Below are 18,641 nucleotides of genomic sequence, written 5' to 3'. Positions count from 1 at the left end.
GACACGACTGAGGGTCACGACTTTTTTCTTAAGTGAAAAACTTTGTACTGTGTATGACCACAATAGACATCTCCAAATTACGGCTGGTAAGCATGGATCATTAGAGTGCCAGGAGCTCACCTGGTTCCTGTCGCGTGCATTCGTGTACCTGATCTTCTGAATGAAGTAGAATATGAGCCATGCTGAAGAAATAATCATCAGAACAATAAAGGATATTGACACGAAGACTAGAGAGCCACGGCTGAAGTTCTTTGGCGGCATTCGCGTTCCAACAGCTATTGTCATTTGTACAGAGATGTTTTTCTCCAGATAACTCAAAATATCCTTACCCCTCAATTCTGTAATCATGACAGCAATAATATCTCCAGTGCCTGTAATGTAAAATAAATATAGATGCTCAAGTGACCTTTAAAACTTACAGGAACATCACACATATGAAAATGCTACTTAGAAAAAAGACTACGATTCCTGCTAATAGCAAGGGTCTGCAGATTCACCTTTTCAAATGGAATGAATCTGCAGTTGGGTATGCTGGCACCAAGTGGGAACAAGAATCTTTGTGGCGTGCTTAAGACTCGGACAAAGTGTAGAAGGACTGCAGTGCTAGGAGCCACAGTACCTTGTCTTACAACTGTATTTATAGAACAAATGATTAAATCAGCCATATGTGACAGCAGACAGTATAAAACACAGGATACAACAACATAATGTGATAAAATCACCGCAGGTCTTTACTGTAAAACCTTTTCCATTAAAACGCTCCTTAGAAAGTCCCAGCTCCTTAGGAAAAGGAGAACAGCGCTAGTATTTATAGTACAAAAAGCGCTATTATTTATAGTACAAAAAATTGGTACTTTTTGCACTACTCTTTCTTAGAAATATCTACGGAGCACCTGTTGTGTGCAGAACTAGTACAAGGAACAGAAAGAGGTACAGGATCTGCAGCTTTATAACACCCCCGACGTGACACACGTCTGCTAACGGAGCTGCCAAAGCCAAACGCCGTGGTGGTTGCGACCTTCATTAGTAACCGAGAGACTCCCTCTGGTCTTGCGTCTAGACCTCAGGAGAGGAAGGTTCCTTTCTTGTTTACCCCGGGATCCTTCTGGAAATCAAACCCTCCCTGAGACACGTCCAAGCGTCAACACCCTGGACTAGCTGGGCATCAAAACCCTTGCAGCTTCCAGCAGCTGTCCAGACGTCCTGCCACAGCGACAAGCTACTGAAGGCCACGAACTGCCAGGATGCTAAGTTGCTCCTCGACTCATCCACTTGGTTCACTTACGTAATTTCCAGGAGGAGTACTACCGTCAGCGCAAGCTACTCTCTCTCCTGTGGAGAGTGAGATTACTCCTTTCCTCCTCCACAAGGGAAGTCAGTCCCCATCTCCTTTCCAGGAAAAAGGGCAGCTGTGCTATGCCACCCGGGCCGCCCGCGGTCGTCCTCCTCAGCTGAGGCTGGTGGCGACGAGCTACCGGGCACACACTATTCCAGCACACTTCAAAGCAAAGACTAAGACTCTGGGGGTCGGAGGAAGGAGAGGAAACATTTCTATTTCAGGAAAGAGAAAATTAGAACTATTTATCCAAATCTGAATAAGGTCTGCACATCAATGTAAACCACCAAAGCCAAATGAACAAACACCCCACAACTTGCCCTTTCAAAGGCTTCCTCAGTGAATACTACTAAGTATTTGGTTTACGTGTTTACCGTATTTAACTAAAAGAACTACCCTTGTTATCCCAGGCAGTCAAAAGGCCACAGGCAACTGAAAAGAAATTCAATAATTAAAAGTTTCATGAAGAATTTAACCCGGTGGAACACAGACCTTCTGTATTACCTTATGCAAAATCGTGCCAGCCACTTTATCAGAATAGCAGCTTATCAGAATACTGATTTAAAAAAATCCAAAACACAAAAAGAAAACTGCAAAAGTAAAGTAAGCAACAAAGTTAACATCTAATTTATCTTTCTGAAATAAGAGTTCTGGTCAGTGAGTTAAAGAAAAATCATCAAATAATGCTAAACCATTCAAATTTTCCATTTAAGAAACCTGAGGTCTGTGCTTTTGGACTGCTCTTCAGCAGGCAACGGTGTGCGGTGTCGGGTACCGGGCACGGCTATAAAGTAACTGAGACGGATCCCACAAGCGACACATGACAATCAGTCTCATTGCTTTATAATCGCACCAGGTACAAAGGGTTTTAGAAACCAGTTCTGAGGCTTCCTCTTGAAGACTCAAGCTGGGAGAGTAGTAGGGAAGGCTGCACAGGTAGCCGGGGCAACCGATCCACGCAATTTCACACGTTCAAAGAACACTAAGGGAACATCACCTAATTTCAACAGGAAAGCTGTTTGGGAAAAGAAGCATTTAATTATTTCAACCATCCATTCAACCATATTTATTGAGCACATACTATGATCAAGGTTCCCTAAAGTTTACCTTTTTTTGTTTTTAAAGATTTTATTTTTAGATGATCTCTACACCCAATGTGGGGCTCGAACTTACAATCCCGAGATCAAGAGTTGCATGCTCTACCGACTGAGCCAGCCACGTGCTCCCTGTCCTAATGTCCACTTTTTTTAAAGACAGAAAATTTACCTGCTGTGAAATAAGAGAAAACAGATATATTGGCCCACCCGGGTTCCTGGCACAGAGCTCCTAAAACCCTTGGCGATTTCCTAAGTGATAAGAGCATTAGGAGCATCTTTTCTTCTGCTATCTGGTCTTGGATCCTGACACGGAGCTCCTAAATTCTTTGGAACTTCCTGGGTGACAGAAGTCTTTGGTTCTAATGAGATGACTCTCAGTGGGCCATGAGGAGAAGCTTGGAACTTTCAGCCCATGCCCTCCATCCCCTGGGGAGGGGAGAGGAGATGGAGACCGAGTTAATGACCGATCATGCCTATGTGATGAATTCTCCATAAAAACCCCCAAAGTGTGGGGTTTGGAGAACTTCTGGGTTGGTGAACACGTGCAGGGGCTGGGAGGGTGGCAAGCCAGAAGGCCCCTTCCCACATACCTTGCCCCATGCATCTTCAGCTGGCCATTCATCTGTATCTTTTACTATATTCCTTATATTAAACCAGGAAATGTGTTTCCTTGAGTTCTGTGAGCCAGTCTAACAAAGTTTTGAACACTATGAGGGGTTGTGGGAACCCTGATTTATAGCCAGCAGGTCAGAAGTACAGGTGACAGCCTGGGACTTTTGGTTGGCTTTGAAGTGGGGCAAGGAGGGGGCAGCCTTGTGGGATTGCTCCATTAACCCGTGGGATCTGATGCGAACTCCAGGCAGACAGGGTCAGAATCCAACTGAATTCTAGGACACCCAGCTGGTATGGCCGACAACTGCTTCATATAGGGGAAGCCCCACACACTGTCACAGAAGCATTCTGTGTGAATAACACAGCTGACACACACAAGAGGATTTTTTCCTTTATACCTGTTCTTGATTATGTGAAAACTACATTTATCCTCAAAGAGCAAAGGAGAATCCAACTACAATTCAATTAAAAAAAAAAAAAGGCTAAACAAAGTAATGGATAAAAGGTATACCTATTAAAAAAAAAAAGACCAAAGGAGGATCTTTTTTTTTTTTTTTCCCTTTTAAAGTAGGTTCCACGCCCAGCATGGAGCCCAATGTGGGGCTTGAACTCACAACCCTGAGATCATGACCTGAGCTGAGACCAAGAGTCGGACGCTTAATGGACTGAGCCAGCCAGGTGTCCTAAGCAAAGGAGAATCTTAAAGGGGCTGGAGAGAGGAGCCCAAGCAGGTAGTCTCATCAGGCTAGTAGAGAGGAGGAGATTGCTAGCAGGACAGGGAAGGAGGCTAAGACACTGCTCCTCAAGTAAAGTGAAGAAGAATTACAGCAGGTTGTGAGAATTCTAGTCAAGCCACTAGGTTCTTAACCATTTCTGCCTGTCAATCACTTAGAGAATCTGAGGACAGGCGACCCCTCCTACAAGAAAAGCCCTCATTCTGCTGATCTCTGGAGAGGTTCATGGATCTCCTCACTCCCAACCCCTAAAGCTGATCTGGGCTCAGAGACCCTGATTGAAGGATGCCTTTGCACTTGACTTTTGAAGATCTGAGAAGCCCTGGCCCAGCTTCCGGGGGGTAGTAAGGCCAGAGAAGGTGTAAGCTTCAGGATAACAGTCGGGTTAGGTCAAGTAGTGACTGGTAAGAGGTAAAGACTTATTAGACTATAATGATGTAAACACTCCAGGAGAGATGACAGATATTTGGCCCAGGTACCACCACTAACCCGAAGCCTAAGCCCTTGGCCAACACTGCTAATTAATCACGGATACGGCCTCAGAATCCCATGCATTTCAACATGCTCAGCAGCCAGGATTAATTTATCAGAGATGACAAGTCAGTAAAAATCAGTGCGATCCCTGCTTTCACCTATTTTCTTAAAACCTTCTCCACTTCTGTTCTTTAATGTGAATCTATGTTTCTACTGCTTGAGTTTGGCTACTTTATTAAAACAATTCTATTCTCTGCCCTCCTCCCGCCTTTAAAAAAAAAATTCCTTCTCCCTTGGAGAATTTTCAAACCCCAGGACAGTTTCAAATCATGACGTTTCCTCCTTTAATACTTCAGCACTCTCTCCTAAGAACAAGGACACGATTCGTTTATCACCTTCAAGAAACTGAACTCTGATACAGAACTGTTCTGACCGAATTCTGGAACTCCCCCTCATTCGTTCATTCCTCCCCACCGCACGCACCTGCTGACCAACACAGCCCCCCTGGCTTTCACAGGGATTTGTGCTCCAGATGCGGGAGTCCTCTCCCAGCTTCCAGCATGGAACAGGTGGGTGAGCCCCAGGGAGCTTCTGTAACTCTCTCATCAAGCTGCACGGATCAGGGGCGCTCGCCATGCCTGTGCCTCAGTGAGTCTGCTTGCAAATGGCCTGAGGCCCTCTCCCCACTGTCCCTTCCACGGACCTCGGTCCTTCTCAGATGTTTATCTGTAACACTCGCGCTTCTTCAAACCCAGTCCTCAGTCTCCTCTGCTTTGACCCCCTTTAAAAGAACTCAAGGGGGAGGAAAAAAGAAGATATGCTACGTTCTTTTAGGAAATGAACACAGCTTTAGTTCTACAGATCTACAATGTAGACGACAGGTTGTATCAGTTATAGACATCCTGCTGAGACCTGCCAGTGCTTTTCCAAAGCCTGATTTGTCACGTCACTCTGTCCAAAGCCTCTGATATTTGCCACACCACGGATGGGCCCAGAGGGTATTATGCTAAGTGAAATAAGTCAGACTGAGAAAGACAAATGCCATATGATTTCACTCATATGTGGAACCTAAAAAACAAAACAAATGAGCAACCAACAAAAACCAGACTCTTAAATAGAGGGGGTGGGGGATGGCGAGGTAGGTGAAGGGGATTGAGAGGTACAAGCTCGTGGTGGTAAGATGAGTCACAGAGATGAGAAGTGCGCCATAGGGAATACAGAACTCTGTACGGGGACAGATGACGACCACCCCTGTGGTGAGCACCGAGTCGTGTACAGAATCGTCGGACCCCTATGTTGTACACCCAAAACTCAGATCACACTGTGTGTCAACCATACTTCAACAAAAATTAAAGAAAAAAAAAAAAAAGAAAGAAAAAGCCTTTATCCCTTACGTCAACTAAATAAAGTTCAAACTCCTTAACCTGACATTCAAAGCATTTTGGGAGCCAAATGGGCCTAATGGTGTGTGACAGCAGACACTCCAGTACCCAAACGATGCTGCTGATCACAGTGACTGAAACGGTGGCTCATACAGTCCAAGCAGAATGGAGGCATCACGCCTGGAGGAGGAGAACCGGAAGAAAACGGAGCGAAGGCTCAAGGACCAGGAAGCTTCAGCAAAACCAAAGGTCAGGAGGAGAGGAGAGGAGAAGAGAGGAGAGGAGAGGTGAGGAGAGGAGAGGAGAGGAGAGAAAGGGAAGAAGCATCGGTCAGAGAACAGGACACCAGACTCGAGACCAGAGACGTACCAGTTCTGGGAGACACTGAGGATGGGTTTTAGGCCAGGTGTGCACTTTCCCGTGGACGCGGAGGCTGGCCGGGACGACGGCGTGGGTAAGCCAGCCAGGAGTCAAGGCCTCTGAGGAGCGTGGGGAAGCAAGTGTGTGGAGCACAAGAGTGAAGGGTCAAGTTCCGTCACTGAATCAAGAAAACACCAACACCACGGCATCTGGGTGGTGCCCACGGCTGCACAACGCTGATTAGCTTGAACCTGACTCCCCGGCCACGAGGCTGACATTCAGGAGCTCAATGGTGAGCCACCAAGGGACTCCAAAGTCACGTGATTAATTCCAGACGATACTCCACTCTCAACAAGAACCAGGGTCTACTAAACCCTCGTTCCTTCAGTCTCAGACCAAGTAGAGCAAAGGGGCTCAGTACCCAGAGCTCAAACGTCAGTTTCGGTTCTCATACCATCTCCTGAGTGTAGGCACTCATCATATGATCTGTTTTTTCCACGTCAAAAAAGAAAAGACGGCAGGAGCAAAGACCCGCACAAAAGAGAAAGCCACTTTCTTCCTTCATCTAGAGGCAGAAACGAAGGGAGGGGGTAACTGGGGAGACAATCACCAGTCAGCAGAGGTCAGAGAATGTTTTAGTTACGAGAGTTCTTAGGGGTCATCTTCAACACAATACAAGTAACTCCCGACCGGCTGAGGTAGCTAGCTCTATCCACAGGCACTTTTAAGTATTAGAAAGGTCTTCCTTATAATTAAAATCTTGATTCCTAAATGCCCATTCATGGCTCTTGGTTCTCTTCGCTCGAAAAGCACCACCAAGCAAATAAACTGTATTTCATGTATCAATGGTGTAAAATACCATCAACTGTCAGGTGCATCATTACTGTTATGTATCAAGAAGGAAAAATCCTGCCAATAAACTGGCCACCAAATATAACAAACACCCCAACCTCAAGCTGAACGTCCCAGAATGGAGGGAAATTCCTCTCCCATGCAGCAGTCCTTCATTCGGATAGTCCAAGGCCTCTTCTCTGGGACTCCACCTCGGGCTTTTCTCCACACTAACTCCTCCTAGAGCCCCAGATTATTCATTTATAAATATTTTTCAAGACTCTAACACAGAAGAGCTGGAAGTATGGTATAAAAACCTCTTTTCCCCCAAACCATTCAAGAGGAAGTTACTGGTATGATGTGTCATCCCCTCCAAACATTCAGTGTGTCTTCCACAAACAAAAACCATTTATAAACAGAGCACAACCACGCAAACTGGGAAGTGCGTGCTGACGCATTACTGCTGCCTAATCTCAGAGTCCATTCAAGCGTCCCCAGTTTCCCAACAACGTCCTAGAGCAGATCAGGATCAGAGCCGCACGAACTGCATTCAGCCGTCACATCTCGTGGCTCTCTGTCAGTCTGGAACAGTCTCTCAGACGCCCCCTGATGTCCCTGACCTCGACACTTGGGAAGATGACATACAGCCCCTCTGTCTGGACGGAGCCAGTGTCTCCACGGGGCTAGACTCAGGTCATGCACTCCTGGCAGCAACACCAGAAGAAGTGAGGCTGTGCTCTCTTCAGCACGTGCTAGCAGGTGGGGCACAGTGAGGACACAGCCCAATACAGCGGAAGTTCACCCTGATTGAGTGGTTTGCCAAAGGGATGCTCTCCAGGCATTTCCACTGAGAAGTCACTCTTTCCCCTCTTTGTAACTCCTAAGTATTCTGTGCGGAGGTACTTTGAGACTCGGTAAATACTCCACTCCTCATCAAGATTTCAATACACTTTTACTTTTTAGATTAGTATGAACTTGGGGCGCCTGGGTGGCTCAGTGAGGTGAGCGTCTGCCTTCAGCTCAGGTCATGATCCCAGGGTCCCGAATCAGGCTCTGCTTCTCCCTCTCCCTTTGCCCCTCCCCTCTGCTCATGTGCTCGCTTTCTCTCTCTCTTAAATAAATAAAATCTTATATAAAAAAAAGATTAGTATGAACTCATGTTCCTATATTATTTAATGGGCTAATAAAATCATTACTGTCATTATTCATTTTCATGCTCAACTTCCAAATGGTAAAACACTGTTCACAGATCTTTTCCATCCTGTTCACTTGTGGACAGTAGTTTTTCAATGTCTTTATTAAAATAAAATGTGGGGGTGCCCGGGTGGCTCAGTCATTAAGCGTCTGCCTTCGGCTCAGGTCATGATCCCGGGGTCCTGGGATCGAGCCCCGCATCGGGCTCCCTGCTGGGCGGGGAGTCTGCTTCTCCCTCTCCCTCTGCCACAACTTGTGCTCTAATAAATAAATAAAATCTTAAAAAAAAAAACAAAACAACAAAATAGATACATAGGGATGCCTGGGTGGCTCAGTCGTTAAGTGTCTGCCTTTGGCTCAGGTCGTGATCCCAGGGTCCTGGGATTGAGCCCCACATCGGGCTCCCTGCTCTGCGGGAAGCCTGCTTCTCCCTCTCCCACTCCCCCTGCTTGTGTTCCCTCTCTTGCTGTGTCTCTGTCAAATAAATAAAATCTAAAAAAGTTTAAAAAAAAATAAAATGCTGAAAATGAATATAACACACACCCATTATCAAGAGCAGTATGAGGCTAACCTCTTCCTACATCTGAATATTATGAATATTATGAATATTATGAATATTATGTCCCAAGGATACGGCCCAAGCTTTCAATATGTATTTTGGGAGCCATGGCACACGTTAGGGCATGTAGGGATTACAGGATAGAAGGTTCCCAGGGATTCTCTGCTGGACCTGTTACTTAACCCAAGTCTCCACAAACCCTTGTTACTAATTTTTTGAACGCATTTGCAGGTTAACTTAATGAATACCTTCTTTCTGTTGTTTCGTGTATTCCAAGATCCACCTAGTTTCATGTCATTTTCAAGTTAAGATACTTACATTTGTATTTTCTTACAAAATGTTTTGTTGTTGTTACATAAATGAACCCATTTATTATAGGCTAGCTATGTTTCAAACGGTGGAGCTTCTGCTGGCCTTTCCACTCCTTCAGTCGTCTGATGGCCGACTTCACTGTGACGGCAGAAGCGGTGCTGTAGGTCCAGGCACCACCAGCGACGGTTTTCATGCAGGAGCCACAGCGCCAGATCCCCACTGCTCGTCTTTTCATCTTGTTTTGCCACAGAAGGAGCAAGTTTCCTTGGCGTGCTGGCTCATTTCAATCTTCTTCACCATTTTCCTGAGGGAGGCACCCTAACGGGTCCTGTATTTACCCACGATTCCGACCTTCTTGGTGCGTTTAGCCATGTCGCCGTGAACTAGGTCTGAGCCCAGAGAGGAAGACTTCTCTTACAAATTTTTGATAGAAGCATTTTAAATGGGAGGAGAGAGAAAGGTTAAGTACTGAGGCATTCCACCCAGAGAAGATACGCACCAAGCACCAGCACTCTAAAAGCCTGCAGACCTGTTATTTATGTTTAAGAATCTGTAAGTCTGAGAGCGCTCAGTGAACTCAACAAGGAAATGGATGGTGGGTGGTGGGAGCCAGGCTTCTCAGTCGGGGTGGGACTTTACAGGCAAGCGCAGAGGAGGCTAGAATGATCCATGTGGTCATGGATTGGAGCTGGAGACATGGGTATGGACTCATTCTTAGCTCAATACAGATATGGAAGGTTACGTACAGAAGTATTTACGGATACGTGTACATACAAGGGTTGGTATACATACACATATTCCCTTGCTCTGTCAGCTGAGAGGGCCCAGACGCAACAAAACCACAACAGTAATGAGCACATTTAATGCCCGGAGTTGGTTTCTAATGCCCTTCTCCGATCAATGGAAACCAGGGTCCCTGGGAGAAAACAGCCGATTCTCGGGCTGGGACAGGAAGTCATACAAGATGAGCCTAGAGCACCTCAGAGCACCAGAAAGGAAGAAAGTGCTCAAAAACAAAACAAATAAAAAAACCCAATACCAATGGTAATGAGTGTATGTCTAAGGACCCGGAGCCAAGAGAAAGTGCTCCCAAGGGCCAAAGATGGAATAGTGTGAGCAACAGAAATAAGCAAAATAGCACTGTATTCTATCACAAAGTATAAAATAACTACCCACAAGTCCATACTGATATAAATAAATGACTGAATAAATTAAGAAATGGAGAAGAAACAAATCATTCATGCAGAGTAATTCCAAGTAATACTCCCTACTCCTTACGTGTGGGCTGTGCACAGTGGCCTCCTTCTAGAGAGTACCGCATGGACAAGAGAAACGAGGAGCTTCACGGTGGAGAAGCCCGACAAACAGCCAGGTGACAGTGACCATTCATGTTGACAGTGTGGACCCTGTGATCTTCCTCTCAACGCCCCATATCCTCAGTCTAATCATGAGAAAGACATCAAATCCCAGTTGAAGGACATGCTACACAATACCTGACCAGGAGTCCTCAAAACTGTCAAAACAGTTTGTCTACGAAACTGTCACAGGGAAGTCTACGAAACTGTCACAGCCAGAGACAAAGGAGACATAGGGACCCCCCCTCATGGGCTGGATCCTGGCACAGAAAATGGACATTATGTAAAAACTAAGGAAATCTGAATAAAGCACGGACGTTGGTTAATGACAGCGTACCTGTGCTGACTGGGTCGCTAGTTATCACACAGGTACCAAACTAACGTAAGAGGTTAACAGGGGAACCTGGGGGCATTCTTTGTACCGTCTTTGCAATTTTTCTGTAACACCATTCTAAAAAAAATACAATTAAAAAAAAGACATTATATAAAAGAGAACATCTTTCATCAGGAAGAACAGAGGCTGGAAAACAAAGTAACAACACTTTTTAAAGTGCGGAAAGCGCTGTCAGCTCAGAACTCTGTGTCTATGTCCCTGAAAAGCGATGGCAGAAAAAAGACGTTTTCAGATAGGTGAGTGATGCGAGAACTCATGCCCAGCAGATCTGCACTGGGAGAAAGGATGAAAAAGTCGGCCCGGGTAGGGGGGAAAGGACAGCAGGTGGAGGGTGGAACTAGCAGGAGTTACATAAGCCTGTCCCCTTTCCTTCATCGTTCGGCCATTCCCATGCCCCCCCCCCCCACACACAAGGGACCCCTCTGCATTCCTGCTCCAAAGGCACCACAGACCTGGCAGGTGACACTGGGTCTCAGTGGGGCAGAGCCTGTCCGCAGACTCCGGGGACGGGTTGTATGTGGCTGTTCACGTGGACAGCTGTCACTGGGCTCTGCAGGCATGGGACTGGGGACGCAGCTCTCATCCAATGCGGAGGACAGTCCCACAGGACAGAGCATTCTCCTGCCTCCCCGGGGCCCCCCGCTCTGACAAACCTCAAGTGCGGAGAGCTGTGAGGCCTCCCCACCAGGCCTCCCGGTCGGCCCAGGGACAGCTACCAAGGAAACCGCGTCTTCCATCCTGTCAACTATGGACCTGCTTTTGAAGCCAGTGTTCTAAACCTCTGCTGATCCTTTACGTTACTTTGGCTTCTTCCTCCCTTCTGCTGCCAGTGAGGGAAAGATAAGCACAAGGAAGATAAAACGGCAAACAAAGTGGGGAGTTGAAGCAGCCCACTCGGGAGACAGAGCGTGCAAGGTCAGAGTGAGACAGGAAGGTGAGTGGATAGAGACTGTCTCAAGTCTCTGGCAGATGGATGGGCTCCTCGCTTCTACTTCAATAAGGATTCAGAGACACAAAGGAAAACGTCAGAGCTTCTGGGAAGGCTTCTGAACAGAACCATCAGCAGTTATTCTTTATAAGCAATTTTTATTTTTAAGAAGCTAGGGCCTAAGTGTTTTATTTTTTTGAAGTTTTTATTTTAACTCCAGTAAACATACAGTGTTTATTAGTTTCAGGTGTACAAAATAGTGATTCAAGAATTCCATATAACACCCAGTGCTCACCATAAGCACCCTCTTTAATCCCCATCACCTGTTTCCCCACTCCCTCCCCTCTGGTGATCATCACCTTATTCTCTATAGTTAACAGTCTGTATCTTGGTTTGTTTCCCCCCCCACCCTCCCTTGCTCGTTTGTTTCTTAAATTCCACATGGTATTTGTCTTTCTCTGACTCATTTCCCTTAGCAGTATACTCTCTAGTTTCATCCATGTTATTGATAATGGCAAGATTTCATTCTTTTTGATAGCTGAGTAATATTCCATTATACACCTCCCCCCCCCCCCCCCACTACTCTTAATCCATTCACCAGTCAGTGGACACTTGGGCTGCTTCCCTATCTCGGCTGCTATAAACATAGGGTTGCATGTATCTCTCTGAGTTAGTGTTTTTATATTCTTTGGGTAAATACCCAGTAATGTGATTGCTGGATCATAAGGTAGTTCTATTTTTAACTTTTTGAGGAACCTCCATACTGTTTTCCAGAATGGCTGCACCAGTTTGCATTCCCACCAACAGTGCAAGAGGGTTCTGCCTTCTCCACATCCTCACCAACACCTGTTGTTTCTTGTGTTTCTGACTTTAGCCATTCTGACAGGTGTGAGGTGATATCTCATTGTGGTTTTGATTTGCATTTCTCTGATGATGAGTGATGTTGAGCATCTTTTCATGTGTCTGTTGGCCATTTGGACGTCTTCTTTAGAGAAATGGCTGTTCATGTCTTCTGCCCATTTTTTAATTGGATTTTTTTTAGGTGTTGAGTTTGATAGGTTCTTTATATATTTTGGATACTAGTTCTTTAACAAATACATGATTTGCAAGTATCTTCTCCCATTCTGTAGGTTGCCTTTTAGTTTTGTTGATTGTTTCCTTCTCTGTGCAGAAGATTTTTACTTTGATGAAGTCCCGATAGTTTGTTTTTGCTTCCCTTGCCTCAGGAGAAATATCTAGAAAAAAGCTGCTACAGCCAATGTCAAAGAGGTTACTGCCTGTATCTTCTTCTAGGATTTTTATGGTTGTAGGTATCACATTTAGGTCTTTTTTAACCTATTTTGAATTTATTTTTGTGTGTGGTATAGGAAAGTGGTCCGCTTTCTTTCTTTTGCACGTTGCTGTCCAGTTTTCCCAATGCTCTTTGTTGAAAAGACTGTCTTTTTCCCATTGGATATTCTTCTCTGCTCTGTCAAAGATTAATTGACCACGTAGTTGTGGGTTTATTTCTGAGCTTTCTACTCTGTTCCATTGAGTGTTTCAGTTTTATATATATATTTTTTGATAATTCCGCATTTTCTAAAAAGTGTATGGATCACATGGAAGATAGTAGGAGAAATATTTGCAACTCAGGCAAAGAAATACATACGACTTAAATTCTTATTTCCTGCCACAGCAGTACATTTAAACTGTAGGCTCCATCTTTTCTGAGGTAATTAAATCCATATTCAATTAGGACAAAAAAACTTTAAACAGTAAAACAACAGTGTGACTCTTATTTATTTTCTTGATGGGTTTTTTTAGGATAAAGATACTAGATTGACACTAAGTGGCCCAAATTACTGTTATTTAAAGATATTTTGCAACATGTTTATGATTTATCTTTACTGCTTTCATAAAGTGATTTTTTTATATTCACAAAGTGAATTTTCTATCTTGTACAAAGTGATGTTTTTCTATTTATTGCTTGATAATATAAAGCTACAGAGGTTTTCTTTTTCTTTAAGAGAATATGATGGAAAAAAGAAGGTAAAGGGCCATTCAAGTAATCCTGTTCAAGCAGCCGAAGGAACAGGAAGAAGCACCTGATACTGCAGATTGATACCAAGACTGAAAAGCAACATTATTACTTGGTTGCATCTTCATCTAAATTACATTTTTCTACTAACAATGGAAAGAATGTCCACAGATAAAACCGTAAGAGATTTCCAACTTGAGAACGGTTTGACACAATCTAAGACTGATAAACAGTAACAGTAAAGCCTATATAAATTTTTAAAATCCAAGAAAATAAATCCTTAACTTTCAGAGAAATGTACATTATTTTAAACTATCCAAGAGCCTGTAACTTCCTTTTATACTACCACACATCCGCTAACTACATTACAAAGAACTCCTCCTGCTAACTAGAGGTAAGGGAGAAAACCACAAATTGAGCTGACTTTCCTGTCAATGATGTCACGGACACCGCGCTGGGAGAGATGTCCTTCAGGCATCAGATGAAGGGCATTCAGTAGGACAAACACAGGCAAGCTCTTGGAACATCGTTCACAGAGCAAAAACACAAAATACTTATACTTAACTACGTGTAATTTTTCGGTCAGCCCTCTATGCTTAAGTGGCAGGAAAGCTCAATAGAACTAAGTACCTTCACAAAATCATTTCAGTGCGGTACACACTTGTTTTGCTCGAGGCATTCTGCTGGCCACTGCAGAGAACAGAAAAACACACGCTTCCACGTACAGAAACCTGCAGCCCTTTTTCCCTCTGCCAGTCAAGTATGCAAGTAACAGCCTAACAGGAGAAGGGCAATACCGTCTAGGAGGGGCAACAAGGCGCTCTGGAGACCGCGAGGCCCAGGACTGTAATGCACTGAGGGTGTATCCAGGCCTTTGGGGGTTTTTTTTTGGACTCTTCCCAATTCATATCAGTTCACATCGCAATGCACAGCATAGAGAGGTGCTAATCTAAGGTTTCTCGACTAAAATGAAGGGTGGGCAGAACTGACAGGCCAGCAGGGGAGGGCTGAGACATGGATCTTTGGGTCCACTCCTTGAGATTATGAGTTATAGGTTGCGGGGGGGATATCCAGTGACTGAGGCGAGCGTCCTTGAGCCTCACGTGGACAGACGACAGGGACAGAAGGGCATCTGGGGAGGGAGAGGGCAGGAGCAGCACAGGAATGAGGCAGGACAGCAAGTGCTTCTCGGGGCAGAATTCTCTCTGGAGTACAAGCAGAGAGCTACGGCATGTTGAGGATTGCTCTGCTGAAAAGATGGGGGCCAGAGAGGCTTGAGATGATGTGGGTGCTAAGCCGGTGCTGTCTAAGCTCACCCCATTCCCCAGAGGCTATCAGGCCTCCATCTAGTGTCACTTGGCTGGCCTGAAACAGGATCTTCTTATAACCAGCGTCTCCCTGACCCTGAATGCGGACACCACTGGAATTCAGCCAGGGGGCCAGTGTCCCAGGTCCTTCCTGCTTCCAGGCTCTTCACCTGGCGGGCGGCGGAGGGAGCCCACACTGTGTGGGGCTTGCTTGGCCACCACACCCCCACCCAACGCTTCCTGCCGGGTTTGCCGAGCCCACACTCGGAGGCAGAGAAGCCAGGAACAACTTTCTAGCTGCTTACCAGCAGCAGCCGTCGAGTAGCAGAGCTGCTCAGCTGCCCGGTGTGGTGGCCCCACACCCGCAGAGCCCCCAGCACAGCGCTGCGCCCGAGGAGGCCATCGAGTCAGGCGGCATCAGCCTCACCGGCCAAGGGCTACACCTCCCACGTCTTTCAAAACCCTAGATCCTCACCGTGACTAGTAACTAGTCCCTGCCTTGGGCACACAGCGGCTGTGAGGAGGAGGCCTCGAAGTTTAACTTACTATCTCCCTGTCCACCCCTTCAACCCAACCTTTCCTGCCCAGTATCTAAAAGGCTTTCACGTTGCTTTCTCCCACCTCTGAGCCTTCAACCCTGAGGATTGTCCTGCTTAGAAGACTCTTCTCAACCTGTGAATTCCTATTCAAACACCATCTCCTCAGGCAGCCCTCTCTGACTCCGTGGAACTAGGTATGCTTCATAAGATCTTTTCATAATTATCATTTCTGATTCAATGTTGATTATAACTCCACGAAAGCAGGTATCGCGCAGCTATGACGTGGGCCTTGTTTACACCTGGAGACCTGACAGGAGCTCAAAAAAATACCTGTTCACGAATTAGCATATGGAACCCAAACCCCCATGCTTGCTGTCACCCCACCCAGCCTCATTTTCTACCCTCACCCTCAGACTCCTGCCCCTCCAAGCAGGTCTCTGACTCACATGGTTCCCCCACGGACAGGGTCTTCTCTGGTCCCATCCTGACAACGATGTAGGGCCCAGCACAATGAAAGCCTCCTCTGCGAAGTCCTCTGATTAGTTCCTGCCAGCCTTCAGAGTCAGGAACTCGTTCTCGGTAATACTGAGGCCTGCCCTGCTAAGTCAGCACTCAGTGTGGGTCCCAGTTATTTCACGCATGTTTGTCTCCCTATTGGAGTAAAATGTTCCTTAAGGACATGCACTCGCATACACTTCTTCTGTAGATCCCTACAGGGTCTCTCACAGAATGCTTGACATAGAGCACATGTAATTTAATGCCTGTTGATGAACTATTTTACACTAAATGCATTTGAAACAATTACGTCATATGGAAAAAAGACCAGAAGAACAAAGAAAAAGTATATTTGGAAATTAAAAAAAATAAGTACTAGCTTAAAGTTAGAAAAATAAGTACAACTGATTCCATAATTATAAAAGAGGTAGTGCTCATTCAAGGCACAAGAATAATAAATAACAACAACTATACAACTTAACAAATTCATTATCTCAATAAAGTTAAAATCATCCTGTCAGGCAATTAGGCAGATGCTCTCGCATGAGAGCCAATGGTTTAAAGACTCATTCCCCTAAAGTCCCAAGGCTAGTCATCACTGGGTCTGGGATTCCAATTCCAGCCTTGTGACTGTCAACGCCAAACTCTTTTCACTATTTTAGAGGTGCTCTATTATCCGACAGAGATTTAATTTTGTTTTTATAACTAAAAAGATGATGCAGAATCCTGTGGCAAATTACAGGTCAGTGACACACCCTTAAGTATGATTCTGAAAGATGCAGAAAGCAGAACAGAGTGGGATTGCTAAAGAAGCAGAGATCTGTGAGCCAGACAAAATACTCCATGACAATTTTCTGGGGTGATGAATATGTTAACAGGTGCACCACCACGGAGAACAGACTGAAACCAAGACAGAATTCTGCTTGGAAAACAGGAGATGATGAACAATAGCTTAGGGGTTCAAAGAGGAAAGGGCAAAAGTTCTTCTATCAAGAAACAACCCGGACCCTTTCACACCCTAAAATGAGCCTGTTTGCACATAATCCACAAATTCCCAAACAAAATGGCATTTTAATTTTTCTCTAATTAAAAGTAAAAATTAAAAGTGTATTTCAGAAATCTTTTCAATGAATGGATTTATTTCCATTGCTTTTGTTAACAATACATCCATGCTTTCATTTAAATAATCTGTGTAACTTTTCAGGTTAAATAAAATAAGCCGCACCAACCTAGAGCAGTTTGGTTTAGACAGAGACTTCGTAATTCTAAAATATTTAACCTCTGTGTTTACGTCATGACTTGAGAGTTAATCTTTCCGTCTCACACACACGGGCACTTAGCATGTCTCTACTCATCATAAAGCAAGTGACTGTCTTTATTTTTACATTTTTCTTGCTCACATTTTAACATCATTCTGCCCTGAATACTTAAGATGAGAACCAAAGTCACAAGAGATCACCTCATGAGTACTTGCTGTAAATCTCTCAAAGTAAGAGTAGTTAGGGGCAGACAACTCAAACGAAGCTTCCAGTTTAAGAATTTTTGTGCTGCTTCTGAACTTTAGCCTGCATTACACTTTTAAAAAAAAAGTAATTTCTACACCCAACGTGGGGCTCAAACTCATGGCCCCAAGATCAAGAGTCACATGCTCCACTGACTGAGCCAGTTAGGTGCCTCCACATCACACTTTTGAACAACAGTTTAATGAAAGGTTAATTTACATGCCGTAACATTCACTTTCTGTAAGTGTAAATTCAATGATTTTGGTAAATTTACAGGGGGTGTACAACCACCACAAGCCAGTTTTAGAATGTTTTCATTACTCCCAAAAGTTCTCTCGTACCCACCGCAGGTGATCTGCATACCCAGCCCCCAGCCCGCACACCTGCTAACCTGCCTTGTGTCGCTATGAATGTGACTTCCCTAGACATTCTACATACATGAAATCATGCCACAGGCAGATGTTTCTAACTGCCGGCTTTCACCGAGCGTCAGGCTTTCGAGGTTTATCCATGTTGTTGCAGGTATTGGTAGTCAATTCCGTGTAACTGCTGAACTGTATTCTGTGGATAGGCCAAGTTTTGTTTTTCCACTCACTCACTGACGGACATTCGTGTTGTTTCCACTATTTGGACTACTGTAAATAAGGCAGTGAGTATTCATGCACAAGTTTTTGTGTGGACATTTCATTCTTTTCATTTCTCTTAGGTAGATTCCTGGGAGGACTGCGGAGTCATATGGTAAATACGTGCCCCACTTTAAAACACCCTGCCTAACTGTTTTCCAAACTGGCTGTACTATTTCACACTCCTACCAACAACGGGTGAGGATTCCCGTTTACCCACATCCTCAACAAAACATGGTCATATCTGAATTTTTTTATTGTAGTCATTCTAGTGAGTGTGAAGTAATATCTCATTGTTTTGTTTTCTAATAATTGATGAAATATTAAGTCATTACATCCTCTGCCCATTGTAAAATTAAGTTATCTTATTACCACTGATTTTTAAGAATTCTTCATATACCAGTCATATATCAGATCTATGAGCTGGAAATATTTTCTCCCAGCTTGTGGGTTTATCTTTTCATTTTCTTCATGGTGTCTTCTGAATAACAAGGTATTTTACTTTTGAAGACTAACACTGTTCTTGTCTTTTATGGATAGTGTCTTTGGAGTAAGAACTTTCTGTCCCAAATGACTAAGAGTCTCTCCTA

General features: G+C 44.7%; 1 protein-coding gene and 1 pseudogene across 3 annotated transcripts in view; both read right to left on the bottom strand.

The window, feature by feature from the left end:
* Positions 1 to 18,641, bottom strand: part of RNF130 (ring finger protein 130) — a 127,918-nt gene that overhangs the window by 70,874 nt on the left and 38,403 nt on the right. For all 3 annotated transcript variants that reach the window (XM_036071191.2, XM_036071190.2, XM_036071192.2), the window contains exon 3: positions 121 to 371. In XM_036071191.2, coding sequence (XP_035927084.1) covers positions 121 to 371 — 251 coding nt within the window. The remainder of the gene's footprint in view (positions 1 to 120; positions 372 to 18,641) is intronic.
* Positions 8,676 to 9,293, bottom strand: LOC118522275 (large ribosomal subunit protein eL43 pseudogene; annotated as a pseudogene).

Source organism: Halichoerus grypus, chromosome 2 (assembly GCF_964656455.1).
Source record: "Halichoerus grypus chromosome 2, mHalGry1.hap1.1, whole genome shotgun sequence".
In the NCBI taxonomy this organism is placed as follows: Eukaryota; Metazoa; Chordata; class Mammalia; order Carnivora; family Phocidae; genus Halichoerus; species Halichoerus grypus.
Note: the sequence above shows the minus strand (reverse complement) of the source record. Positions and strands in the feature narration are given on the sequence as shown.